The sequence below is a fragment of the Eubalaena glacialis genome, chromosome 10, assembly GCF_028564815.1.
Source record: "Eubalaena glacialis isolate mEubGla1 chromosome 10, mEubGla1.1.hap2.+ XY, whole genome shotgun sequence".
NCBI classification, from domain to species: domain Eukaryota; kingdom Metazoa; phylum Chordata; class Mammalia; order Artiodactyla; family Balaenidae; genus Eubalaena; species Eubalaena glacialis.
Genome location: NC_083725.1, coordinates 71679290 through 71706627, shown reverse-complemented (window position 1 = coordinate 71706627; position 27338 = coordinate 71679290). Strand labels below are relative to the sequence as shown.

At 41.5% G+C, this 27338-nt stretch overlaps 1 protein-coding gene across 1 annotated transcript; it reads right to left on the bottom strand.

Annotated features, from left to right (window-relative positions):
* Window positions 1-495: 495 nt before the first annotated feature.
* On the bottom strand, window positions 496-2963 carry LOC133099322 (sulfate transporter-like). The gene has a single exon (XM_061202914.1). It carries the CDS (start codon window positions 2686-2688, stop codon window positions 496-498), a length of 2193 nt encoding a protein of 730 aa, XP_061058897.1. The 5' UTR covers window positions 2689-2963.
* Between the last annotated feature and the right edge of the window lie 24375 nt (window positions 2964-27338).

The window sequence follows — 27338 nt, the reverse complement described above, 5'->3', positions numbered from 1 at the left end:
CACCCCAGAAGCCTCTTGACCTGCTGTTAGGAGAGCAGACACAACATTCTCTCCCTACTTCCTTTCTACTCCTTCTCCAAAGAGCCATGCCAAACAGGCTCCAGCACTTCTCATGTAAATGCCAGGTTTACCCCTTTACCTCCTGGAGAAGGAACAGTCCAGATGCAAATCTCCTAAAACAGGATGGCAATTAAGTTTTGGGGCTACTTTACAGTTCAATTCAGTAGATATTTATTTAATTCCAAGAATATCTCATATTTGCAAGAAAGCTGAAAACCACAATATTTTCTTCTTTTTGATTCTGCCTAACTAAAAGCTCTGCTGCATCTGTGTATCTACAAAGGCCATCAGCTTCAAAGGAAGAATTCTGTCAAGCCAAAAGGTTAAAATTTCTAGTGTGCAACAATTTCCAGTTCCACAGTATAAAATGTTTAAAAACTTGAAATTTTAACCTCTGGGGCTAGACAGTATTCCTCCTTCTATTTACTTTCTCAATCAGTCACTGGAAAAACTCAGACCATTGGGAACATATATATCTTTCTGATTTTGAGAGTCTTCTGCAAAAGTCATTGCTTCATATACACTATAAAAGAGAAGGTTTTCTTCTTCCTTTTTGCAATACTTTCCCCGGGCCAGGGAATCCCTCACAGAGGGATTGCATTGAGCCAGCAGAACCTGGATGCCAATGGCTTCATAATCTCTGCGAACTTCTTTCAGTGTATGGATCCCTGCTGTATCTAAAAATTGTATTGCACTACAGTCAACCACTATGGTATGGAACTCTAAGGGATCATGGGAAAGTTGCACTGAGACTTCATCCTGTATTCCACTGAGAGTTGCTGTTTCCTTTTTGATCTTTTTCTTTGCTGCCTTCTTCTGAGCTGCCTTTACTAAGACTGGGTTGAGAGTTTTTTTGTATAAGGAAGATTTAAAATATTCTTTGTTTATGTAGTAGAGAGGGGCTACAAAGCGGAAAATCTTGATGCCTGACTTAGCCTGAAGATTCTTGTAGGCAGACATGGATTCAAAGATTTCAGACTCTTCCACCACACCAAGCAATGAAGTCTTTGGCTTCTGAGTGCGGAGGATGACACAAAACATAGAAAAACAAACCCCAACAAGCAGGCCTATTTCAGTACTTATCAGTGCAGAGGACAGCATAGTAACAAACCAGATAACTGTATCCATTCTGCTAATCCTCCACATCTCCGGCAGATCCTTAAATTTACGTAGGGCTCCCCGGAGATTTACAATAGTGATCACACCAAGGACACTTTTCTGAAGGGAACAGAATAAAGGAGCTATTACCAAGAGGACCAACAAAAGAACCAGAGCTGTCACCACACCAGAAAGCTGACTTTGACAGCCTGTGGATTCTTTAACCAATGTCTTTGCAAGAGCTGCACTACTAGCAAAGCAGTGGAAGAAGGAAGGAATGATATTGCAAAAGCCGATGGCATACATTTCCTGATTAGCTTTGACTGTGTAGCCATGTTTCTTGGCAAACATCTCAGAAAGTGATACAGTAATAGTGAACCCAATGATAGAAATAGCTATTGCATCTACAGCCACATTAGGAATTAAGTTCCAGTCCGGTGCTTTGGGTGGCATAAACCCAGTGGGAATATGTCCAGCAATACTGGTATTGTATTTCTCATTTAGTTTTCCAAAATGAGAGGCTAATGTGGCTGCCACAACAACAAAGAGTTCAGTAGGAACAGGTGCCTTAAGTTTGGACTTGAAGCGCTCATTGAGTTCTTTGGTTGGCAAAAGAACCAAAAGGCACAAAAGGCTGGTGATGAGATCACAGATATTGGTCTTATGGATGTTTCTGAAGATATGTATCCAAGTAGTGATGAGTGATCCCACACCACTACTCCGAGGAAGGCTGAGTCCAAGGAGATACTTGGCCTGAGATGTAAGAACTGTGAAGGAGGCACCAGTGACAAATCCACTCAGCAAGGCATCTGAGAGGTAGACTGAAACAAAGCCCACTTGAAAGAAGCCCATCGCTACCTGATAAACTCCAGCCATAAAGGTTACAGTGCTGCCAACTATAATTGCATAGCAGCTTTTGTCACATATCTCGCCTGATGTCTGGCTTAATAATGTGCTCTCATTCGAAACCACTCCTAAAGAAGGAGCAACATGGGCAGTGTCATAGCCAGCTTTGTATAGTTCTCGGTCAACTACTTCACCAATCATAAGGCACAGTACTCCAAAAATGCCCACAGAAATGTGACGGGAGGTGCCCAATAGGAAATAAATGAAGCTGGCAAAAAAAGATGTGTACAGACCATAGACAGGTTCTTGGCCAGCCAGGAGAGAATAAGCAATGGATTGAGGCACCAATAAGATGCCCACAATCAAGCCAGACATCACATCTCCTAAAATGTTTTTCTTCAGATTATATTTTGGGAGCCACTGCAAAACAGGAAGGAAGCCAAAAATGATATTTCTGGCTTTGGTTGAACTGCACTGGCAACTCTTCTCTAGTTTTTTGATGACAAATTGCTTGAAGTTAGTATCCGGTTTCTCTTGAGGCTCCAAATGGATCCTAGGATAAGGTCTGCATTGATCATTGGTCTCAAATTGCTGGAAGTCATTACGTGATTCCTCTTCATGCTCCAGATGGATCCTAGATGGAGGACTGTATTGGTCATCTTGCTCTTTATTTTTCAAAGACATTTCTGGAGATAGATGTTTCAGCCTCCCTGGGCAAGTCAATTAGATTGGTGAATACACACAGCAGCTCTTCATTCCTCAATGCAACTGGTCTATAACTCTCTTCTCACTTCCTACTTTCAGGCCAAGCTAGTTTGAGTGCATTCTTTATGTCCTTCTATTTTGGAATAGTTCTTAGTGAGTTCTGGGCCAAAAGGCTTTTCCAAACCTCTCGAGTCTGGGCCGCCCCGTGCGACCAGGAGCCAAGGCGCGTCCTCTGCCGTGGCGGGACTGAGGGGATAGGGTGGCGCGGGCAGAGGCAGCCCACTCCCGGGCTGGCCTCCCTTTAACCCGCCAGCCCCCTTGCCCGCCCATCAATCCATTTACATTTAAGGTAATTATTGATATGTATGTTCCTATTCCCATTTTATTAATTGTTTTGGGTTTGTTATTGTAGGTCTTTTCCTTGTCTGTGTTTCTTGCCTAGATAACTTCATTTAGCATTTGTTGTAAAGGTTGCTTGGTGGTGCTGAACTCTCTCAGCTTCTGCTTGTCTGTAAAGGTTTTAATTTCTCCATCAAATCTGAATGAGATCCTTGCTGGGTAGAGTAATCTTGGTTGTAGGTTTTTCTCCTTCATCACTTTGAATATGTCCTGTCACTCCCTTCTCGCTTGCAGAGTTTCTGCTGAAAGATCAGCTGTTAACCTTATGGGGATTCCCTTGTGTGTTATTTGTTGTTTTTCCCTTGCTGCTTTTAATATGTTTTCTTTGTATTTAATTTTTGATAGTTTGATTAATATGTGTCTTGGCGTGTTTCTCCTTGGATTTATCCTGTATGGGACTCTCTGTGTTTCCAGGATTTGATTAACTATTTCCTTGCCCATGTTAGGGAAGTTTTCAACTATAATCTCTTCAAATATTTTCTCAGTCCCTTTCTTTTTCTCTTCTTCTTCTGGGACCCCTATAATTCGAATGTTGGTGCGTTTAATGTTGTCCCAGAGGTCTCTGAGACTGTCCTCAGTTCTTTTCATTCTTTTTTCTTTATTCTGCTCTGCAGTAGTTATTTCCACCATTTTATCTTCCAGGTCACTTATCCGTTCTTCTGCCTCAGTTATTCTGCTATTGATCCAATCTAGAGTATTTTTAATTTCATTTATTGTGTTTTTCATCGTTGCTTGGTTCCTCTTTAGTTCTTTAACGTCCTTGTTAAATGTTTCTTGCATTTTGTCTATTCTATTTCCAAGATTTTGGATCATCTTTACTATCATTATTATGAATTCTTTTTCAGGTAGACTGCCTATTTCCTCTTCATTTGTTAGGTCTGGTGTGTTTTGACCCTGCTCCTTCATCTGCTGTGTGTTTTTCTGTCTTCTCATTTTGCTTATCTTACTGTGTTTGGGGTCTCCTTTTCACAGGCTGCAGGTTCATAGTTCCCGTTGTTTTTGGTGTCTGTCCCCAGTGGCTAAGGTTGGTTCAGTGGGTTGTGTAGGTTTCCTGGTGGACGGGACTAGTGTCTGTGTTCTGGTGGATGAGGCTGGATCTTGTCTTTCTGATGGGCAGGTCCACGTCTGGTGGTGTGTTTTGGGGTGTCTGTGGCCTTATTATGATTTTAGGCAGCCTCTGTGCTAATGGATGGGGCTGTGTTCCTGTCTTGCTAGTTGTTTGGCATAGGGTGTCCAACACTGTAGCTTGGTGGTCGTTGAGTAAAGCTGGGTCTTGGTGTTGAGATGGAGATCTCTGGGAGATTTTTGCCATTTGATATTACGTGGAGCTGGGAGGTCTCTTGTGGACCAGTGTCCTGAAGTTGGCTCTCTCACCTCAGTGGCACAGCCCTGATGCCTGGCTGGAGCACCTAGAGCCTGTCCTCCACACGGCTCAGAATAAAAGGGAGAAAAAATAGAAAGAAAGAAAGAAAGAAGATAAAATAAAATAAAGTAAGATAAAATAAAGTTATTAAAATAAAAAATAATTATTAAGAAAAAAAAAGTTTTAAATAAAAAAACAAAGAAAAAAAAACGGACAGACAGAACCCTAGGACAAATGGTGAAAGCAAAGCTATACAGACAAAATCTCACACAGAAGCATACACATACACACAAAAAGAGAAAAAGGGGAAAATATAATCTATCTTGCTCCCAAAGTCCACCTCCTCAATTTAGGATGATTCGTTGTCTATTCAGGTATTCCACAGATGCAGGGTACATCAAGTTGATTGTGGAGCTTTAATCCGCTGCTTCTGAGGCTGCTGGGAGAGATTTCCCTTTCTCTTCTTTGCTCGCACAGCTCCCGGGGTTCAGCTTTGGATTTGGACCCGCCTCTGCGTGGAGGTCGCCTGAGGGCATCTGTTCTTCGCTCAGACAGGACGGGGTTAAAGGAGCAGCTGATTCGGGGGCTCTGGCTCACTCAGGCCGGGGGGAGGGAGGGGTATGGATGCGGGGCGAGCCTGCGGCGGCAGAAGCCGGCGTGACGTTGCAACATCCTGAGGCGCGCCGTGCGTTCTCCCGGGGAAGTTGTCCCTGGATCACGGGACCCTGGCAGTGGCGGACTGCACCAGCTCCCGGGAGGGGCGGTGTGGAGAGTGACCTGTGCTCGCACACAGGCTGTTTGGTGGCGGCAGCAGCAACCTTAGCGTCTCATGCCCGTCTCTGGGGTCCGCGCTGATAACCGCGGCTCGCGCCCATCTCTGGAGCTCCTTTAAGCGGTGCTCTTAATCCCCTCTCCTCGCGCACCAGGAAACAGAGGCAAGAAAAAGTTTCTTGCCTCTTCGGCAGCTCCAGACTTTTTCCCGGACTCCCTCCCGGCTAGCTGTGGTGCGCTAACCCCTTCAGGCTGTGTTCACGCAGCCAATCCCAGTCCTCTCCCTGCGATCCGACCGAAGCCCGAGCCTCAGCTCCCAGCCCCCGCCGGCCCCGGCGGCTGAGCAGACAAGCCTCTCGGGCTGGTGAGTGCTGGTCGGCACTGATCCTCTGTGCGGGAATCTCTCCGCTTTGCCCTCCGCACCCCTGTGGCTGCGCTCTCCTCCATGGCTCCGAAGTTTCCCCCCTCCGCCACCCACAGTCTCCGCCCATGAAGGGGCTTCTAGTGTGTGGAAACCTTTCCTCCTTCACAGCTCCCTCCCACTGGTGCAGGTCCCGTCCCTGTTCTTTTGTCTCTGTTTTTTCTTTTTTCTTTTGCCCTACCCAGGTATGTGGGGAGTTTCTTGCCTTTTGGGAGGTCTGAGGTCTTCTGCCAGCGTTCAGTGGGTATTCTATAGAAGCAGTTCCATATGTAGATGTATTTCTGATGTATTTGTGAGGAGGAAGGTGATCTCCGCATCTTCCTCTTCCGCCATCTTCTCAATCCTCTCATTGTAGTTTTGATTTGCATTTCTCTAATGATTAATGATGTTGAGCATTCTTTCATCTGTTTGTTGGCAATCTGTATATCTTCTTTGGAGAAATGTCTATTTAGGTCTTCTGCCCATTTTTGGATTGGGTTATTTGGGGTTTTTTTGATATTGAGCTGCATGAGTTGCTTGTATGTTTTGGAGATTAATCCTTTGTCAGTTGCTTCATTTGCAAATATTTTCTCCCATTCTGAGGGTTGTCTTTTCATCTTGTTTATGGTTTCCTTTGCTGTGCAAAACCTTTTAAGTTTCGTTAGGTGCCATTTTTAAATTTTTGTTTTTATTTCCATTTCTCTAGGAAGTGGGTCAAAAAGGATCTTGCTGTGATTTATGTCGTAGAGTGTTCTGCCTATGTTTTCCTCTAAGAGTTTGTTGGTGTCTGGCCTTACATTTAGGTCTTTAATCCATTTTGAGTTTATTTTTGTGTATGGGGTTAGGGAGTGTTCTAATTTCATTCTTTTACATGTAGCTGTCCAGTTTTCCCAGTCAGGTAAGGGTTTTTAAAGATTAAAATTAAGGGTAAAGGTCTTAAGTGCATGATCAGCTCAGGGGTTCTTCTGATTGGTTGGGTCTTAAGCAACAAAGAGAGATTTCTAGCATCTTGGTCATCACTCTTCTGGTTTCAACTTGTCTGGGTCTCCCTGACTGTGGTCAGCATTTTCCATCCCATGGGGTCCTGGTTTCTGTAAAAACAACTCAAGGATATGCACCACATTGTTATCTATATCCACTGGGGAGAAACTAGGAGTCCTGTGACTGTTTTATGGCTGAACTGTTGTTCAAGCTATTATTACTTCTCTTGCTTGACTTCTTTTTCTTTGTTTCTGCACTTTCTCACTTGTCCAATTTTTAACTGCTCAAGTCTGCTTTTTGAAGCTTGGAAAGCCTAGGAGACCAAAGATTTTTCTACAAATGAGAAGCAGGGGATGCAGAGGGGCTTATACCCAGGAAGACCCCATAGGGATCTGCTTGGTTTCATTCCCCTCCTTTCTTCCATATTCCTCAATCATGAGGGGAACAGGGGTGATGACGGCTCTGGCTAATTCCTGCTGAGTGTGGTTGATGATGTTAGCCTTTCAGGATTAGAGGAGAGAAAGACTATCATTTCAAAGAATTCCTGAGTCCCAGACCTAATATTAGTATTTTGTATTATGAACACACTACATCCCTCTTTGCTTTGTCACAGCACCTAGACAAACATTTGAGAATTAGCAGATTACAATAAGAATGATGATCAAAATGCAATCTTGTAGCAATCCCCAAAACAGTCCTTTTTTCCCAGATGGCAACCAGGAAAATAAGTCCTGGAACAGGTCCTCTTTACCTGCATCCTGCAACCAAGTAGCCTTTTGACATATATTTGTTTCAATTTCTCTAGAGGTATTTATATCATGCAGCACATTGTATAAGCCCCTACACATACCCTCATTTTGCCACTAAGAAATCAAGGGCTATTCTATAATTGAGGACCACTCAAGCCAATGAGTCCAAAGATGTTTATTGACCCACAGTACTTTTAGCCATGTCCTCGGCAGTTTATCCAGTTGTGGCAACGTTATGAATCATATCTATATTGACAAACTCTAGCCTTGGTATGAAGATGCCAAGGATACTTTATCTTATATTGTCCTCATACCCTGCCAACATCTCTCTAAAGGTTGGGGTTTGATTTAGAGAGGGAAGTGATGTTCTCTGGGCTGTGCATAGAAAGAGGGGTTATAAAGTGTGCCAGCAGGCATGACCCTTCAATTTGCCAGCTACCTAAGCAATGTGCCCATCCTCATGTTGGTGAGTCACTCGCTATACAACAAATATATCCTGGAGTAGCACCAGCTCTACCTCCCAGGTAGTCATTGATGCTTTCACTTTGGGGGAGTTCAGAAATTACATTATCAAGCCAGAGGCGAGAGCCATTGCAAGACTTCCATAGTTTGTTTACATGATATCTAACTTGTTTGGCTCTCCGGAATGGATGTTATTTTTAGCCCTTACACATTTGTCAATTGTACATTTCAGGTGATTTGGGGGCATCACATTTTCTCATGAGAAATGCAAGGGACTGCAATGGACCAATAGTAACTTTCCCTGAAATGGAAGCCACCTCAGACAGAATGAAACAAGGGATTAGAAGATTTTGAGGTCCCCTAAATCTCTGGATTTGGAATGTGAGGTTTGAAGGCAAAAGATTATAGGCGGTCATGGGGTCTGGTACAATATCAAAATCAATTATCAGGACCACTGAAGGGAGATTTTGTTCATGAATAGTTTGAGAGATGATATGATATATCCAACAACCACTTAAATTTTCACCTCTGGCTATACTCTGAGACAACATAATTATTTTCTTTCTAGGAGGCAGCAGACACCAGTGAGAAGATAATTACAAGAGCCATCAGTATACTTAGGGCCAACAGCTTATGGGAAAACACTGGTGACCCTAAATTTTGGTACGAACCCCATTATTACAAGGATTAAGTTAGAACAGGGTTAAGTATCTCCTATTAATATCATGACAAATAACAAGTTTGACTACCATACACTCAGATAAATGGTTAAATCACGAAGCAAGCAAAAGGACATAAGCAAATAATCAAAAATACTCCAGCCAATTACAAATGTTATTATGAATTGGTATGAGTCATTCATTACTTATCTAAGATACTTTCTTTGATTTTAACCAGAGCCCCCAGTTTAGACTTGCAGGAGAACTGACTTTCTGCTAGGGCTGTAGATGTCTTATTTTTTTTGTAAATGGGAATGACTGTAGATTTATAGTCAAGTCAGGAGGCAGAGTCACTCATGTGATGGATCCACAGCTTGACTCCTGTTAATTTAACAGAAGTGAATCAGGTTATTTGCAGAACCTGGTAAGGCCCCACCCACCAGGTCTGGAGTTGGTTCTCCAGGTGTGCATCCTTTCCAGTTTTTAGGAATACCCAGTCTCCAGGGCTAATATGGTGGAGGGTAACATTTGTGGAAAAATAGATTAGTAGCAAATTTATTAATAACACTTAAAAATAATAACAATGTTTGTACATAACATAGTGTCTAGTTATTTTACCTTTTGATCAGGTATCTGTCTACCTACCCACTCAGAATAGAGGATAGGCCTCCTACACAGTACTTCATAAGGACTCAATTGGAGCCTGCTTCTAGGGGCCACTCTAATTCTAAGCAGTGCAAACAGGAATACTCTATCCCATATTAAGTTAGGTTAGCAACAGATTTTAGCTGTAGTTCTCTTTAAAGTATCATTCATCTTTTCCATCTTTCCAGTTGATTGAAGCCTCCAAGATTCATGCAAATCCCATTATATTCCAAGTTGTTTAGATACCTCCTGAGTAACATTAGCAATAAAGGTGCCTCCACTGGCACTCTGAATTTAGCTGGGTAGCCCAAATCTAGGAATTGTCTCCTTAAGCAAAGCCTTTACTACATCTGAAACTTTTTCAGTCTGGCAAAGGCATGTTTCTACCCAGCCTGTAAAGGTGTCTACCATCACCAGTAGGTAGCAAAACTTTCCTTTTGCTTTGGGCAGGACTGTAAAGTCTATTTGCCAGTCTTCTCCCAGGCTTTCCCCTCTGGCTTGGACTTCACTGTGGGCTAGGGGAGGCCCAGTCTTGGAATTATTTTTAACACAAATCATACATTTTCATATGATTCTTTGAATTGTCCTCTGCATGTTTAGTCCTTTAAGGTGGTCCTGTATCCACTGGAGGGTGGCATCACACCCATACTGGGTGCCCTGGTGTATTGATTCAATTATTTCCTCCATTAGATGTTCAGGAATTAAAACCATTCCTTAGTCATTCACCAGCCAAGCCCCAGATTCTAGATGAGTAGCATCAAGCCCCCATTCTTGTGAAATTTTAAGGTCCTCAGGTGCATTTAGCATTTCAGGCTAAATTGGGTCAGATGTATAGTTGGGATCAGAGCCATAACTGGAGGAGTTTTTGTCCTGGAAGTTGCTTTAGCAGCTTGGTCAGCTTTTTTTCTTTTTGAAACTAGTCAGATCTCTGATGTCTCGGGCAATGCATAATTGCCACCTCCTTTGGTTTGAGCACTGCATCTAGCAGTTTCAAAACATCTGGCACATGTTGGATTTCTTTTCAGAGGTAAGCAGTCCTCTTTCCAAATTGTCCCATGTGCATGCACAACCAAAAAGGAGTATTTTGAGTCAGTATAGATGTTAACCTTCTTACCTTTGCCGAGATGTAAAAAATAGAGTGAGGGTGATCATTTCAGCCTTCTGAGCCATGGTACCTGCTAGCAAACTTCTGCTTCTAGGGTCTCTTGCAAGCTTACCACCACATATCTGGCCATCTTGTTTCCATGGTCCTTGAATACTTCCATCAGTGTCTATCTCCAAGTCCAGATCTCCAAAGGGAACATCGGCCAGGTCCAGGTGGCTAGAGTATACCTGCTCAATTATCTGCAAACAATCATGCGTGGCCCCTCCAAAGGAGTGGGGAACAACATGGCTGCGTTGAAGGAGGGCACAGTCTTTAGAGTCACATTTGGACTATCAAACAAAATTGCCAGATGTCTTCCTAAGCAGCCTGAAGTAAGCCAATATCCACACTTTTGTTCCCAAAGTGGCAATACACAGTGGGATGTATGCACCATGGTTGACTTTCCTAGAATGAATTTCTCTGCCTTTGCAACAAATCACAAGTAGCAGCTATGGCTCCCAAACATGTTAGCCATCCTGAGTTACAATGCCCAAAGTCTTTGAGAAATAGTCTCCTGGGTGTTTTGTATTCCCCAGATTCTGGGTCAGTGCCCCCAGCCCCACTCCTTGCCTCTCAAGTACAAAAAGATCAAATGTCTCTTTCAAATCTGTCAACCCCATAACAGGAGCAGTCAGTAGTTTTTTCCTTAATTGTCTGGAAGGCCTTTTGACATTCTCTCTCTTCTAAGGGCTCATAGTCAGCCCCTTTTAGGGCCTCATACAGTTAGCTCTTAGCCCAAAGTTTGGAATCCAAATGTGGAAGAATCCTGCCATTCCCCAAAACCCACAAAACTGTCTTTTGGTGGTGGGCAGTGCCACTCTGGCTACTGCCTCATTGTGACCTGGGAGCAAATTCCTTTGGCCCCTTTTCAGTTCAAATCCAAGGTATTTCAGTGCAGGTTGGGACATCTGGGCCTTTTTCTGAGACTTTATAACCTCATTCAGCCAGAAAGTTCAAAGTAGTCACAGCGTCTTTGAGTTCTCCTTCATCTTCCTAGCGATTAAGATATCATCTACATACTGGAGCAGCACTTGCTCCTGTAGCTGGAGCTCTTAAATCCTTAGCCAGCAGGTCCTCAAATATTGTGGGGGAGTTTTTAAATCCTTGAGGATGCAATACTGTCCAGCTGGATTCAAAAACAGATAATTCTTGAGACTCAGGATTCAAAGGAATACAGAAAAAGTTTTCTTAAGTCTAGCACAGTGAACTGACAGAAGTCTCCAGATAAGGTAGTCTGCAGGGTAAACATCTTCCACTATCTAACGTATGGCTCTTAGGTCCTGAACAAACAAGTACTCCTCAGTGCAGAGCTTTTTAACAGGCAGATGGGAGTATTATATGGTGACTGACAAGGGAGAATAAGCTGGTATTCGAAAAAGGCTGTTATCAAAGGCTAGATACCTGTTTTGCTGGCACCTTTCAGGCATATCGCCTTAAGCTCGGAGTTTTGAGTATCCAGCTTCGGCGTCATCTTTACTGGTCCAGTAGTCCTGGCTCTTCCTAGGCCTCCATCAGCCCATGCTCCCAATGAAAGATGTCTTCAGGAATGCTGTTGGTGGACTCCTCCATTCCTTGACAGAGGGCCACCCGCAAGGCACAAGATACCATGATTTCCAGTCATCCAGGTGTGAAAGCCACTGTAGCATCCAATTTAGTTAATAAACCTCACCCCAGCTGTGGGACCGGGCACTCTGCCATGCAAACAAACTGTGTTTTAAGTTGGTGGTCCCAATCTGACAGGCTACAGGCTGCAAAAAGTTTTTGGAGAAGCTTTTTGGAGACTGTACACCATTTTGCGTTTTGGAGTTAACTTAATCGAGTGTTCAAAAAATGAGTGGCTCCAGGATCAATCAGAAAGTCTGTTTCCCACCGAAAGGTTTACCTGGGGCTCCCGGTGGAAAAGGGAGATGGAGCCTGTTTCCCCTAAAAGACTCCCCAGGCTCCCTCAACTCTTCATCACCTTCGGTTATCTCTGGCATGAACAATGCTTTCTCATCCTCTTCCAGTTTCTTTTCTAGGCCAATGGGAGAAAAATTGCCCTAGCTTTCTTGCTTACAATAGGCATTATTGGGGACCCATCTTAACATGTCCCTTTTTGGGGTCTCCCTTCTGTGGGCCATCCTTCACTCCCTTGGGCCCTGGGAATCTTACCCTCTCCTCAGATTTCTTGTTCCCTTTTTCTTCAGAATGCCACCACCAAAAGGGACACCTGCTGCTTCATTTTTCAGGTCTTTTTGGTCTTGTGTTTTTTCAAAAACTCTGAAAACAAGTTCTACCAAATGAGATATTCAGAGATCAAAAACAACTTCTCTCTTCAACTCTTCCTGGGTATCTGGGGTTCTCTGAGGCACAAAAGGTCTGATTACTTGAAATTCTTCAGATTATGTTGATCCACATTTGTATATTGCAATATGCCTTATATTCTCTCAAATCTGAGGGATTTTTCTGGTGGCCATGGGCACACTCCTTACACCTTATTAAAACTTCTGCTTCAGCACTCTCTTTCAGAGCCCTACCAGGATGCACTCTCCATAATGCTCAATTCAAGCTTTATCTTCTAGGTCATTCATGTTCCACCCTGGATCTCTGATGGGGATTGCATTTGCTGCTGGTGCTTGGGTAGGATTGCCAGGACAGCAACATGCAGTGTATCTGCCTCTTCTCTAGCTTTTTCTGGCACCATCCTCCTCTCTCCCTCAATGAACAGGGTAGTTAGTACACTTTGAACATCAACCCAACTTGAGTTGTGGGTAGTAGAGATGGAGAATAAATTTTCCATCCTTGACCACTGGTCATCCCAATAAATTGGCATATTTTTCCAACTGAACAAGTCTGAGGTGAAAAGGGAGAGTGAAAAATAAAGGGGAGGGTTAGAAGACTGCATCCACACAAATCCTGCTGCCTGATCTTGGGCATTTATTCTTCCAGTGGGAATCTGCCTCAGTGGGAATTGCCCTGCCTGAACAAGAGTGGCTCCCTGGCCAAATTGGGTGCCCTGTTGTCAGGTACAGGAGGGAGAGATCATCCCTGTTTCCTGCAGGTTGTTTCCTCCTCCTTCGGCTCCCACCAGAGTTGGTAGGAGTGTGTCAGCTGCTATGGGATCAAGGTCCCTCGCCCCTGCTTCACTATTCTGCCCTCCATGCAACAGTGGCAGTGCTGTAGGAGCATTTATTTGTTGAATTTCTTCATCTCTCAATTCCTGAGTATCGGGTAAAACTTTTAATATCCCCTTATTGGAGGGAATTTTTTGTTTCATAATTGTATGCATGTTACATTTTCTCTGAATAGTCTCACTTTGATACAACATCATAAAAGCCTGTACAAGAGGAACTTCACCCCATTTTCCTTCCCTCTCACAAAACAGTTCTACTTGAACGATGGTATTACAATTTAGAGAGCCATTAGGGAGGCATTGTTCTCCAGATCCTAAGGAACACTGAGGCCAAGCAATGTTTGAAGAGAACACCATTTTATTTCTTTTCATAGGTGCATAACTAAAATTCCCAATTCTTCAAAATATACCCTAGGGGGCTACAAGATGGAACAGAGCTCTGAGTACCCATTTTTAGTTGTTCACGACTGATGCTGTCAAATATCAAGCAAGCAAGCAAATACAAGGAGGTCTCTCAGGGTTACAGATTGCTTAGTGCAGTAGGGAATAATCTCAGAAAAATCAATGCCCCATCACAGACAGAGCCAAGTGGCTAAGAGAAAAATACCCTGGTGCCAGTGCCTGTGAGGCATCTCAACCAGCAAGTGCTTTGTTTCCTTCACCACAAAATCAAAAGCATCATGGGCCAATGATGTCTGGTGGCAGCAAGCACTTGGAACTGTCCATGAGAAAAAGGTGCTTGTGCATCTTCTGGACAGAACCTGAGAACCACCACTAGCCAGGGGCCAATTGCCATAAGCAAGATCCCTACTCAGGACTGTAGTCCTTTTGTGGTCACTGAAGTTGTTACCAAACCAAACTTGGTTTCACTCACCTGACACACAGCAAAGCCAATCTACTGACACTGGATGGTGATGAAGGAAACTACAGTGTTTATTTGCAGAGCACCAAGCAAGGAGAATAAGCAGCTAATGCTCAAAGGCCCCAGTCTCTCCAGTGGCTTTCAGGCAAGGGCTTTTAAAGACTAAAATTAAGGGTAAGGGTCTTAAGTGCATGATCAGCTCATGGGTTCATCTGATTAGTTGGGTCTTAAGCAAAAAGTAGATATTTGTGGCATTTTGGTCATCACTCTTCTTGCTCCAAATTGACTGGATCTCCATGGCTGTAGTCAGCATTTTCCATCTGGTGGGATCCTGGTTTCCATAAAATGACTCAAGTTTTGATATATGCACCAGATTGTTAGCTATATCCCTTGGGGAGAAACTAGGAGTCCTGGGACTGTTTTATGGTTGAAGTTTTTCTGTATTTTCTCACTTCTCTAATTATTAACTGCTCGAGTCTGCTCTTTGGAACTCAGAAGGCCTAGGAGACTAAAGGTTTTTTTTTTTTTTTTTTTTTTTTTTTTTTTTTTTTTTTACAAACAAGCAGGGAGGAGCTTGTACCTGGGGAGTCCCCATAGGATCTTGCTCAGTTTCAACTCTATGCCTTAATCTGCCTAATCATTGCCCGTTGCATTTCCTGGTCAAATTTTTTATTATAATCTTTGCCTTCCAGCTTTTTAAATTCTTCCAAACTGGGGTAAATAGGAGAGACTCTTTTGGGGCCCTTTATTGTTGGGGGACCATCAGGGGGTTCCATTGGTCTATCCAATCTCTGGTAGAGCTGCATCAACACCTTTGTTTTACTCCATCATTGTCCACTTTATTCATCCTGTTTCTCAACCACCTAAACTTTCACTCTGCTAGAGTTCCTTGACACTCCCCTTTGTCTCTCCGCATTTTCTTAATTACTCTAATGTTCTTGGAATCAGTCAGATACATACAGGGAAGCAGAGAGAGCAAATCTGATAAGGTTTCTCACACTTTTGTTTAATTTTGTAGCAGTAAAGTTACATGAGATGCCTATGCAAGAGGGGCCCCCTTAATTACAGCATTTACCATACCTGGGTAAAGAACATATTCAGTGACCGAATATCCTGGTCACCATAAAGCCAATCCCACATGGTTTGCATACAAAGCATATCAGCTGCTTCATCTGGGGTGTTCCATTTTGGCAATTATAGGGGGAGTTGGGAAGTCCCCCTCCTCAGGATAAACACTCTTTATAGTAGTGGCTTTTATCCGCTCCGCCAAGCTGTCTGTTCCCTCAGAAATAACCTCCCATGTCTGGAATACAAAGAGCTGTCTATTCTTCAATACTGGATTGCAGGTGCTGTGTCAACACAAACATGCGTTTCTACTCTGTAACATTCAAATCCAAAGACACAGCCCCCAAACTGGTTATTCTCACAATGCGTTTTAGAAAAGATACTTCAGTAAGCTGGTACTGATCCACAAAGTGATATTTCTTTGACACTATACCTTCTGTTTCAGTAGTTCCTTAGTTTTGTCCTCCCCATAAATTGATTCGCATCGTGATGTGGTTATAGCTAGTATTTCTACCTACCTACTTCCACTATTCATTCTGTATTACCTTTGCCTTCAGCAAGCATCTCTGCTTGTCATGGTTCCTTACTTGGTAGAGTGACCCAAATCTTTATTCCTGAAGAATATGGTCGATTAGTAGTCCTGCCTGAATTGGGTTGTTGTTTTCCATGGACCTTAATCACATGGCATGGTAATACCAAGAGACAACCTAAGGAATCTCCTGTATATCCAGATAAATTCTTCCTTACTTCCATTGTGAAGTAGTAGACCAATTTCCCCTTGGTAGTAAAAATCAAACTTACCAGCCCATACAGTAAATCCCTACTTTACCTTTTGATTCAGACATGAGCTCAAAGTGACCAGGTGGCAGTCAACTTTCAGTTCAGTGGAATCACTGTGTCTCCTGGTAGAAGAATTATCCCCTTTGAAACTAAGACCTCTAGGTCAACAAGGCCTAAGTTTGTGGAAACAGCAAAAATTTTGCTAGTAGCTCACTAGGGGAAATAGTGGTGTCACTCCCATTTTACCCCTTCATTCCTAGACCTGTGAATCCTGGCTATGGGGAAAATAGTTCCAATATCGGATGCTGAATCTGAGCATATGCAGCCTTCTGGGGAACCTTCTGCAGCCCTGCAAGATATTGTTACCCAGCTGGTACTATAACTGATTCTTCAAAAGGCCACTCCATTGTCCTGTAAATCCACCTGCTTCAGGGTGGTGGGAAACATGGTAACACTAGTGAAGGAGAAATGTACTTCATTTGCTGTGAACTGATTTCCTATCAGAAGCCATGGAATACCAGATGGTGGATAAGGCATTCTATAAGTCCACAGATAAGTTTGGAAGAAACATTGCATGCAGGGAAGGCAAAACCATACCCAGAGTGTCTATTCCAATAAGAACAAAACACTGCCCCCCATTCCATGATGGAAGCAGTCTAGTGTAATCAATGTGCCACAGGATAGCTGGCTTATCACCTTGGGGAATGGTGCCATATTGTGGACTTGGTGTTAGTCTCTGCTGCTGGCGGATTGGGCACTCAGCAATGACCATAGCCAGGTTGGCCTTGGTGATTCCCTATTGCTGGGGTCGTACATAACCTCCCTCCCTGCCACCATGGCCACTTTGTTCATGATTCCATTGGGCAATGACAGGGGTGTCTAAGAAAAGAGACTGATTAATATCTCTAGAAGAGGTCATCCTAACCATTTGATTATTAAATCCTTCTCTGCTGAGGTCATCCTAACCATTTGATTATTAAATCCTTCTCTGCTGAGGTCATCCTAACCATTTGATTATTAAATCCTTCTCTGCTGAGGTCATCCTTTGAACGTTCACATGGGACAGAAATCTTCATTTTTTGCCCTTCCCAGGAAGTCTCTTATTTTCCCTAAATTTTCTTGTTACCAATTTTCTAATCATGTTCATTCCAAGTCCCTGAACATCCAGCCGAACCATTGGCCACAGTCCATGAGTCAGTATATAATTGTGCCTCTGGCCATCTCCCCTCCCAAGAAAAGTAAACAACCAGCTGTGCTGATCAAAATTCTGCCCAGAGGGGGATTCTTCTTCTGCACTTTCCTTTAAGGATGTCCCAGAAAGGGATTATAGTATGTAGCTATCCATTTTCAGGTGGCACCTGTATATTGTACACAACCTCCTATAAACCAGACCCAATTCTTAGGTTCCTCTGTGAACTGATCCTAGGGAACTTCTCATGAGGTCATAGCTGCAGGCATGGAGAAAGTGTAGCAGGAGTGCAGACAATGAGCATTGGGGCCACTTCATGTAACTTGTGCCTTCAGGACCTGCTTGGGTCTGATCACATGTGTACCACTTCTATTTGACGGAGTCCTGCTGTTCAAACTCCACTTAAAGGCTTGGTGGGTCAGATAAAACCCAGTTTAGGAAGGGAAGCTCCAATCACATGGTCACTTGATGGCCCATGCTCAAGCACTCAGCCTCTACTAAGGCCCAGTGGTAGGCCAAGAGCTATTTCTCAAGTGGAGAGTAGTAATCCACAAAAGATGTCAGGGCTTTACTCTAAAATCCTAAGTCCCTCTACTGCAGTTCACCTATAGGTGCCTGCCAAAGGCTCCAATCAGCATGCCTATCTGCCACTGATACTTCAAGCATCATTGGATCCTATGGCCCAGGTGGCAAGGCAGCTTGTTCAGCAGACTGAGACTACTGCAGATTCTATTGCTGGGCCCCAGTCAAAACTAGAAGCTTTGAGGGTCACTCAGTAAGTGGGCCAGAGTAACACACCCAAATGAAGAGTATGTTGCCTCTTAAACCCAAAGAAGCCCAGTAGGTGTTGTCCCCCCCGTTTTTTAGGAGGGGCTAGATGCACCAACTTATCCTTCACTTTAAAAGGTATATTTCAACATGCTTCACACCACTGGGCTCATAAGAAGTTTTACTGAAGTAAAAGGACCCTGAATATAATAGATACTTCATATTTTAGAGCAGTTTTAGGTTCACAACAGAAATGAGCAGAGGGTACAAACTTCCTATATACCCCCTGCCCCCACACATGCATAGTTGCCTTCACCACCAATGTCTCCAACCAGAGCAGTACATTTGTTACAGCTGAACTACACAGACACATCATAATCAGTCAAAGTCCATGGTATACTTTAGGGTTCTCTTGGTGTTGTATGGATTTGGACAAATATATAATGACATGTATCCACTATTATAGTATTATACAGGGTATTTTCACTACCCTAATATCCCTGTGTGCTACTTACTCATCTTTCCCTATGCCTAACCCTTGCAACCCCTGATCTTTTAATTGTCTCCATCGTTTGCCTTTTCTGGAACATCACATAGGTTGAATCATAAGGTATGTTGCCTTTTCAGATTGACTTTTCACTTAATATGCATTTAAAAATTTTTTTTTCACACACACACACTGTATTTTATTTTTACAAGAGATAAATAGACTGACACCAAGCATTGTAAATGGATGACCACAACAAAAGCAACAATGATTGCAATTACCAAACACGAAACACACTCATACTGTGTCATAATATTGACATTCAGTCCAGTAATCCTCCACTGTAACAGCTCCTTTACTTTGCAGTGAAAATTGATTTGTATATTCTTTGCCTCTGAGTCCTTGTGGGATTTTTTTTTTAATTCAAACAGAAAGTCACAAAAATTATAATCATCCTCATCAGTTCACTCAGTCCCATGTAATTAATATTTTTTCATCTCGATCTTTTGTTAACACTTTTATGAATTCATCAGTTTTCCATTAGAGTTCTGAAATTGCCTATTCATTCAGTTCAGCAGTATAGTCAGTTACCAGGAACCTGTACTTGTCAGAGTCTTTTCCATGCATTCCTTGAAGATGAAACCCTTTTATAGGAACATTTTTGCAAAAACATCAGAGTACACCCAGAACTGTCTGTAAATGACAAAAGACTTAAAAATGACCATAGTTAAAGATTTGATGAAAGTTCATAATAATGCAGTTGACAAGGAAATTTAGTTATTTCTGAGATATACATTTTAAAGTAATAACTAGGATTATGACTTATAACATTATACCAGAACATATAAGATTTTTAGAAATTTCATGTAATGTCTGAAACATATTAACATATTTCCATACAAATAACCCAAAGAAAGTTTAGTATTAGTTGTGTTTTTTTGTTGTTTCTTTGTTTTATACTGCAGGTTCTTATTAGTCATCAATTTTATACACATCAGTGTATACATGTCAGTCCCAATCGCCCAATTCAGCACACCACCATCCCCACCCCACTGCGGTTTTCCCCCCTTAGTGTCCATACGTTTGTTCTCTACATCTGTGGCTCAACTTCTGCCCTGCAAACCGGTTCATCTGTACAATTTTTCTAGGTTCCACATACAAGCATTAATATGCGATATTTGTTTTTCTATTTCTGACTTACTTCATTCTGTATGACACTCTCTAGATCCATCCACGTCTCAACAAATGACTCAATCTCGTTCCTTTTTATGGCTAAGTAATATTCCATTGTATATGTATACCACAACTTCTTTAACCATTCATCTGTTGATGGGCATTTAGGTTGCTTCCATGACCTGGCTATTGTAAATAGTGCTGCAATGAACATTGGGGTGCATGTGTCTTTTTTTTTTTTTTTTTTTTTTGGCTGTGTTGGGTCTTTGTTTCTGTGCGAGGGCTTTCTCTAGTTGTGGCAAGCAGGGGCCACTCTTCATCGCGGTGCACGGGCCTCTCACTATTGCAGCCTCTCTTGTTGCGGAGCACAGGCTTCAGATGCGCAGGCTCAGTAGTTGTGGCTCACGGGCCTAGTTGCTCTGCGGCATGTGGGATCTTCCCAGACCAGGGCTCGAACCCGTGTCCCCTGCATTAGCAGGCAGATTCTCAACCACTGCACCACCAGGGAAGCCCTGCATGTGTCTTTTTGAATTATGGTTTTCTCTGGGTATATGCCCAGTAGTGGGATTGCTGGGTCATATGGTAATTCTATTTTTAGTTTTTTTAGGAACCTCCATACTGTTCTCCATAGTGGCTGTATCAATTTACATTCCCACCAACAGTGCAAGAGGGTTCGCTTTTCTCCACACCCTCTCCAGCATTTGTTGCTTGTAGATTTTCTGATGATGTCCATTCTAACTTGTGTGAGGTGATACCTCATTGTAGTTTTGATTTGCATTTCTCTAATAATTAGTGATGTTGAGCAGCTTTTCATGTGCTTCCTGGCCATCTGTATGTCTTCTTTGAAGAAATGTCTATTTAGGTCTTCTGCCCATTTCTGGATTGGGTTGTTTGTTTCTTTAATATTGAGCTGCATGTGCTGTTTATATATTTTGGAGATTAATCCTTTGTCCGTTGATTCGTTTGCAAATATTTTCTCCCATTCTGCGGGTTGTCTTTTCGTCTAGTTTATGGTTTCCTTTGCTGTGCAAAAGCTTTGAAGTTTCATTAGGTCCCATTTGTTTATTTTTGTTTTTATTTCCATTACTCTAGGGGGTGGATCAAAAAAGATCTTGCTGTGATATATGTCAAAGAGTGTCCATCCTATGTTTTCCTCTAAGAGTTTTATAGTGTCCAGTCTTACATTTAGGTCTTGAATCCATTTTGAGTTTATTTTTGTGTATGGTGTTAGGGAGTGTTGTAATTTCATTCTTTTACATGTAGCTGTCCAGTTTTCCCAGCACCACTTATTGAAGAGACTGTCTTTTCTCCATTGTATATCTTTGCCTCCTTTGTCATAGATTAGTTGACCATAGGTGCATGGGTTTATCTCTGGGCTTTCTATGTTGTTCAGTTGATCTGTGTTTCTGTTTTTGTGCCAGTACCATATTGTCTTGATTACTGTAGCTTTGTAGTATAGTCTGAAGTCAGGGAGTCTGATTCCTCCAGCTCCGTTTTTTTCCCTCAAGACTTCTTTGGCTATTCTGGGTCTTTTGTGTCTCCATACAAATTTTAAGATGATTTGTTCTAGTTCCATAAAAAATGCCATTGGTAATTTGATAGGGATTGTATTGAATCTGTAGATTGCTTTGGGTAGTATAGTCATTTTCACAATATTGATTCTTCCAATCCAAGAACATGGTATATCGGTATATCTCTCCATCTGTTAGTATCATCTTTAATTTCTTTCATCAGTGTCTTATAGTTTTCTGCATACAGGTCTTTTGTCTCCCTAGGTAGGTTTATTCCTAGGTATTTTACTCTTTTTGTTGCAATGGTAAATGAGAGTGTTTCCTTAATTTCTCTTTCAGATTTTTCATCATTAGTGTATAGGAATGCAGGAGATTTCTGTTCATTAATTTTGTATCCTGCAACTTTACCAAATTCATCGATTAGCTCTAGTAGTTTTCTGGTGGCATTTTTAGGATTCTCTATGTATAGTATCATGTCATCTGCAAACAGTGACAGCTTTACTTCTTCTTTTCCAATTTGTATTCCTTTTCTTTTTCTTCTCTGATTGCCGTGGCTAGGACTTCCAAAACTATGTTGAATAATAGTGGTGAGAGTAGATATCCTTGTCTCCTTCCTGATCTTAGAGGAAATGCTTTCAGTTTTTCACCATTGAGAATGATGTTTGCTGTGGGTTTGTCGTATATGGCCTTTATTATGTTGAGGTAGGTTCCCTCTATGCCCACTTTCTGGAGAGTTTTTATCATAAATGGGTGTTGAATTTTGTCAAAAGCTTTCTCTGCATCCATTGAGATGATCGTATGGTTTTTATTCTTCAATTTGTTAATATGGTGTATCACATGGATTGAATTGCATATATTGAAGAATCCTTGCATCCCTGGGATAAATCCCACTTGATCATGGTGTATGATCCTTTTAATGTGTTGTTGGATTCCGTTTGCTAGTATTTTGTTGAGGATTTTTGCATCTATGTTCATCAGTGGTATTGGTCTGTAATTTTCTTTTTTTGTAGTATCTTTGTCTGGTTTTGGTATCAGGGTGATGGTGGCCTCATAGAATGAGTTTGGGAGTGTTCCTTCCTCTGCAATTTTTTGGAAGAGTTTGAGAAGGATGGGTGTTAGCTCTTCTCTAAATGTTTGATAGAATTCACCTGTGAAGCCATCTGGTCCTGGACTTTTGTTTGTTGGAAGATTTTTAATCACAGTTTCAATTTCATTACTTGTGATTGGTCTGTTCATATTTTCTGTTTCTTCCTGGTTCAGTCTTGGAAGTTTCAACCTTTCTAAGAATTTGTCCATTTCTTCCAGGTTGTCCATTTTATTGGCATAGAGTTGCTTGTAGTAGTCTCTTACGATGCTTTGTATTTCTGCGGTGTCTGTTGTAACTTCTCCTTTTTCATTTCAATTTTATTGATTTGAGTCCTCTCCCTCTTTTTCCTGATGAGTCTGGCTAATGGTTTATCAATTTTGTTTATCTTCTCAAAGAACCAGCTTTTAGTTTTATTGATCTTTGCTACTGTTTTCTTTGTTTCTATTTCATTTATTTCTGCTCTGATCTTTATGATTTCTTTCCTTCTGCTAACTTTGGGTTTTGTTTGTTTCTTTCTCTAGTTCCTTTAGGTGTAAGGTTAGATTGTTTACCTGAGATTTTTCTTGTTTCTTGAGGTAGGCTTGTATAGCTATAAACTTCCCTCTTAGAACTGCTTTTGCCACATCCCATAGGTTTTGGATGATCGTGTTTTCATTGTCATTTGCCTCTAGGTATTTTTTGATTTCCTCTATGATTTCTTCAGTGATCTCTTGGTTATTTAGTAATGTATTGTTTAGCCTCCATGTGTTTGTGTATTTTATGTTTCTTTCCCTGTAATTCATTTCTAATCTCATAGCATTGTGGTCAGAAAAGATGCTTGATATGATTTCAATTTTCTTAAATTTACTGAGGCTTGATTTGTGACCCAAGATGTGATCTATCCTGGAGAATGTTCCATGCGCACTTGAGAAGGAAGTGTAATCTGCTGTTTTTGGATGGAATGTCCTATAAATGTCAATTAAATCTATCTGGTCTATTGTGTCATTTAAAGCTTCTGTTTCCTTATTTATTGTCATTTTGGATGATCTGTCCATTGGTGTAAGTGAGGTGTTAAAGTCCCCCACTATTATTGTGTTACTGTCGATTTCCTCTTTTATAGCTGTTAACAGTTGCCTTATGTATTGAGGTGCTCCTATGTTGGGTGCATATATATTTATAATTGTTATATCTTCTTGGATTGATCCCTTGATCATTATGTAGTGTCCTTCCTTGTCTCTTATAACATTCTTTATTTTAAAGTCTATTTTATCTGATGTGAGTATTGCTACTCCAGCTTTCTTTTCATTTCCATTTGCATGGAATATCTTTTTCCATCCCCTCACTTTCAGTCTGTATGTGTCCCTAGGTCTGAAGTGGGTCTCTTGTAGACAGCGTATAGATGAGTCTTGTTTTTGTATCCATTCAGCAAGCCTGTGTCTTTTGGTTGGAGCATTTAATCCATTCACATTTAAGGTAATTATCGATATGTATGTTCCTATGACCATTTTCTTAATTGTTTTGGGTTTGTTTTTGTAGGTCCTTTTCTTCTCTTGTGTTTCCCACTTAGAGAAGTTCCTCTAGCATTTGTTGTAGAGCTGGTTTGGTGGTGCTGAATTCTCTTAACTTTTGCTTGTCTGTAAAGCTTTTGATTTCTCCATCAAATCTAAATGAGATCCTTGCCAGGTAGAGTAATCTTGGTTGTAGGTTCTTCCCTTTCATCACTTTAAGTATATCATGCCACTCCCTTCTGGCTTGTAGAGTTTCTGCTGAGAAATCAGCTGTTAACCTTATGGGAGTTCCCTTGTATGTTATTTGTCATTTTTCCCTTGCTGCTTTCAATAATTTTTCTTTGTCTTTAATTTTTGCCACTTATATTACTATGTGTCTCGGCGTGTTTCTCCTTGGGTTTATCCTGTATGGGACTCTCTGCACTTCCTGGACCTGGGTGGCTATTTCCTTTCCCATGTTAGGGAAGTTTTCGACTATAATCTCTTCAAATATTTTCTCTGGTCCTTTCTCTCTCTCTTCTCCTTCTGGGACCCCTATAATGTGAATGTTGTTGCATTTAATGTTGTCCCAGAGGTCTCTTAGGCTGTCTTCATTTCTTTTCATTCTTTTTTCTTTAGTCTGTTCCGCAGCAGTGAATTCCACCATTCTGTCTCCCAGGTCACTTATCCGTTCTTCTGCCTCAGTTATTCTGCTATTGATTCCTTCTAGTGTAGTTTTCATTTCAGTTATTGTATTGGTCATCTCTGTTTGTTTGTTTGTTGTTTAATTCTTCTAGGTCTTTTTTAATCATTTCTTGCATCTTCTCAATCTTTGCCTCCATTCTTATTCCGAGGTCCTGGATCATCTTCACTGTCATTATTCTGAATTCTTTTTCTAGAAGGTTGCCTATCTCCACTTCATTTAGTTGTTTTTCTGGGGTTTTATCTTGTTCCTTCATCTGGTACATAGCCCTCTGCCTTTTCATCTTGTCTATCTTTCTGTGAATGTGGTTTTTGTTCCACAGGCTGCAGGATGGTAGTTCTTCTTGCTTCTGCTGTTTGCCCTCTGGTGGATGAGGCTATCTAAGAGGATTGATGGGAGGGACTTGTGGTGGGTATAGCTGACTTTTGCTCTGGTGGGCAGAACTCAGTAAAATTTTAATCCTCTTGACTGTTGATGGGTGGGGCTGGGTTCCCTCTCTGTTGGTTGTTTTGCCTGAGGCAACCCAACACTGGAGCCTACCTGGGCTCTTTGGTAGGGCTAATGTCAGAGTCTGGGAAGGCTCACGCCAAGGAGTACTTCCCAGAACTTCTGCTGCCAGTGTCCTCGTCCCCATGGTGAACCACAGCCCCCCCACGCCTCTGCAGGAGACCCTCCAACACTAGCAGGTAGGTCTGGTTCAGTCTCCGCTGGGGTCACTGCTCCTTCCCCTGGGTCCCGATGCACACACTACTTTGTGTGTGCCCTCCAAGAGTGGGGTCTCTGTTTCCCCCAATCCTGTTGAAGTCCTGCAATCAATTCCCACTAGGCTTCAAAGTCTGATTCTCTAAGATTTCCTCTTCCCCTTGCCGGACCCCCAGGTTGGGAAGCCTGATGTGGGACTCAGAACCTTCACTCCAGTGGGTGGACTTCTGTGGTATAAGTGTTCTCCAGTCTGTGAGTCACCCATCCACCAGTTATGGGATTTGGTTTTACTGTGATTGCGCCCCTCCGACCGTCTCATAGTGGCTTCTCCTTTGTCTTTGGATGTGGGGTATCTTTTTTGGTGAGTTCCAGTGTCTTCCTGTTGATGATTGTCCAGAAGCTAGTTGTGATTCTGGTGTTCTCCCAAGAGGGAGTGAGAGCATGTCCTTCTACTCCGCCATCTTGGTTCCTCCACCTAATATGCATTTAAGTTTCCTCCATGTCTTTAATTTTTAAATTGACATATAACTGATGTATACCTAAAACTAATACAATTTTATAACAGTTTTATATATTGTGAGATCTTTACCACCATAAGTTAACATCCATCACCCTCCAGCTACAATTTTTTTCCTTGTGATAACTTTTACTATTTATTCTTTGCAACTTTCAAATATACAATAGTTAACTATAGTCACCATGCTATACATCACATCACCAGGATTTATTTATCTAACTACTGGAAGTTTGTACATTTTTTACCACTTTCATACACTTCACCTATCCCTCAGCCTCAGGCAGCCACCAGTCTCTTCTCTATGAATTATTCTACTTATAAATGATATTATATAGTATTTGTCTTTGTACGCCTTATTTCACATAGCATAATGCCCTCAAGGTTCACCCATGTTGTTGCCAATACTAGGATTTCCTTTTTCATGGCTGCACAATATTTTACTCTATATATACCATACTTTCTTTATCTATTAATCCATCAATGGACACTTGCTTTTATTTCTTGGCTATTGTAAATAATGCTGCAATGAATATGGGAGTGCAGATATCCTGGAGAGAGAGATTGTTTCCTTCAGAGCTAATACTACCCAGAGCTAGTATTGCTGGATCACATAGTAGTTCTATTGTTAATTTTTTGCAGAACCTCCATGCTGTTTTCTATATTGCCTGCACTGATTTATATTCCCAACAACAGTGCACAAGAGTTTACTTTTGTCAACATCTTCGCCAACACTTGTATTTGTCTTTTTGGTAGTTTATTCATCTTCAATTTCTTTCAATATCTTAGTTTTCAATGTACAGGATTTTACCTTCTTGGTTAATTTTTTTCCTAGGTATTTTTTAATGTAACTGTAAATGGTATTGTCTTTTCTGGTAGTTTATAAATGTAGAGAAATGTAACATTTTTGTATATTGATTTTGTATCTTGCAAATTTGCTGAATATGTTGGTTTAGTTCTAACAGTCTACTGGTGAAGTCTTTAGGGTTTTCTATGTCACCTGCAAATAGTGAGTTTTACTTTTCAATTTGGATGCCTTTTTTTCCTTGCCTAATTGCTGTGGCTAGGACTTCCAATATTATGTTGAATAAAAGTAAGAGTGGGTATCCTTGTCTTGTTCCTGATCTTAAAGTAAAAGTTTTCAGCCTTTTACTGAGCCTGATCTTAGATATGGGCTTGTTACACGTGACCTTTATTATGCTGAGGTACATTCTCTCTATACCCACTTTGATGAAAGTGTTCATCATAAATGCATGTTGAATTTTGTCAAGATTTTATGCATCTATTGAAATGATTTTTATTCATTTTGATAATGTGGTGTATCACATTGATTTGTAGGTGTTGACTCATGCTTGCATTCCTGGAATAAATCCTACACAGTTGTGGTGTGTGATCCTTTTTAATGTATTATTGAATTAAATTTGCTAATATTTTGAAGATCTTTGCATCTTTGTTCATCAGGGATATTGGACTCATTTTTTGTAATGTCCTTATCTGCTTTTGGTTTAAGGTAATGCTGGCCTCTTAAAATGAGTTTTGAAGTGCTCTCTCCTCTTTATGACCATTATTTTGAACTCTTTATCAGGTAAATCATTTCTCTATTTCATTACATTCCTTTTTCTAACTTCTTATTTTGT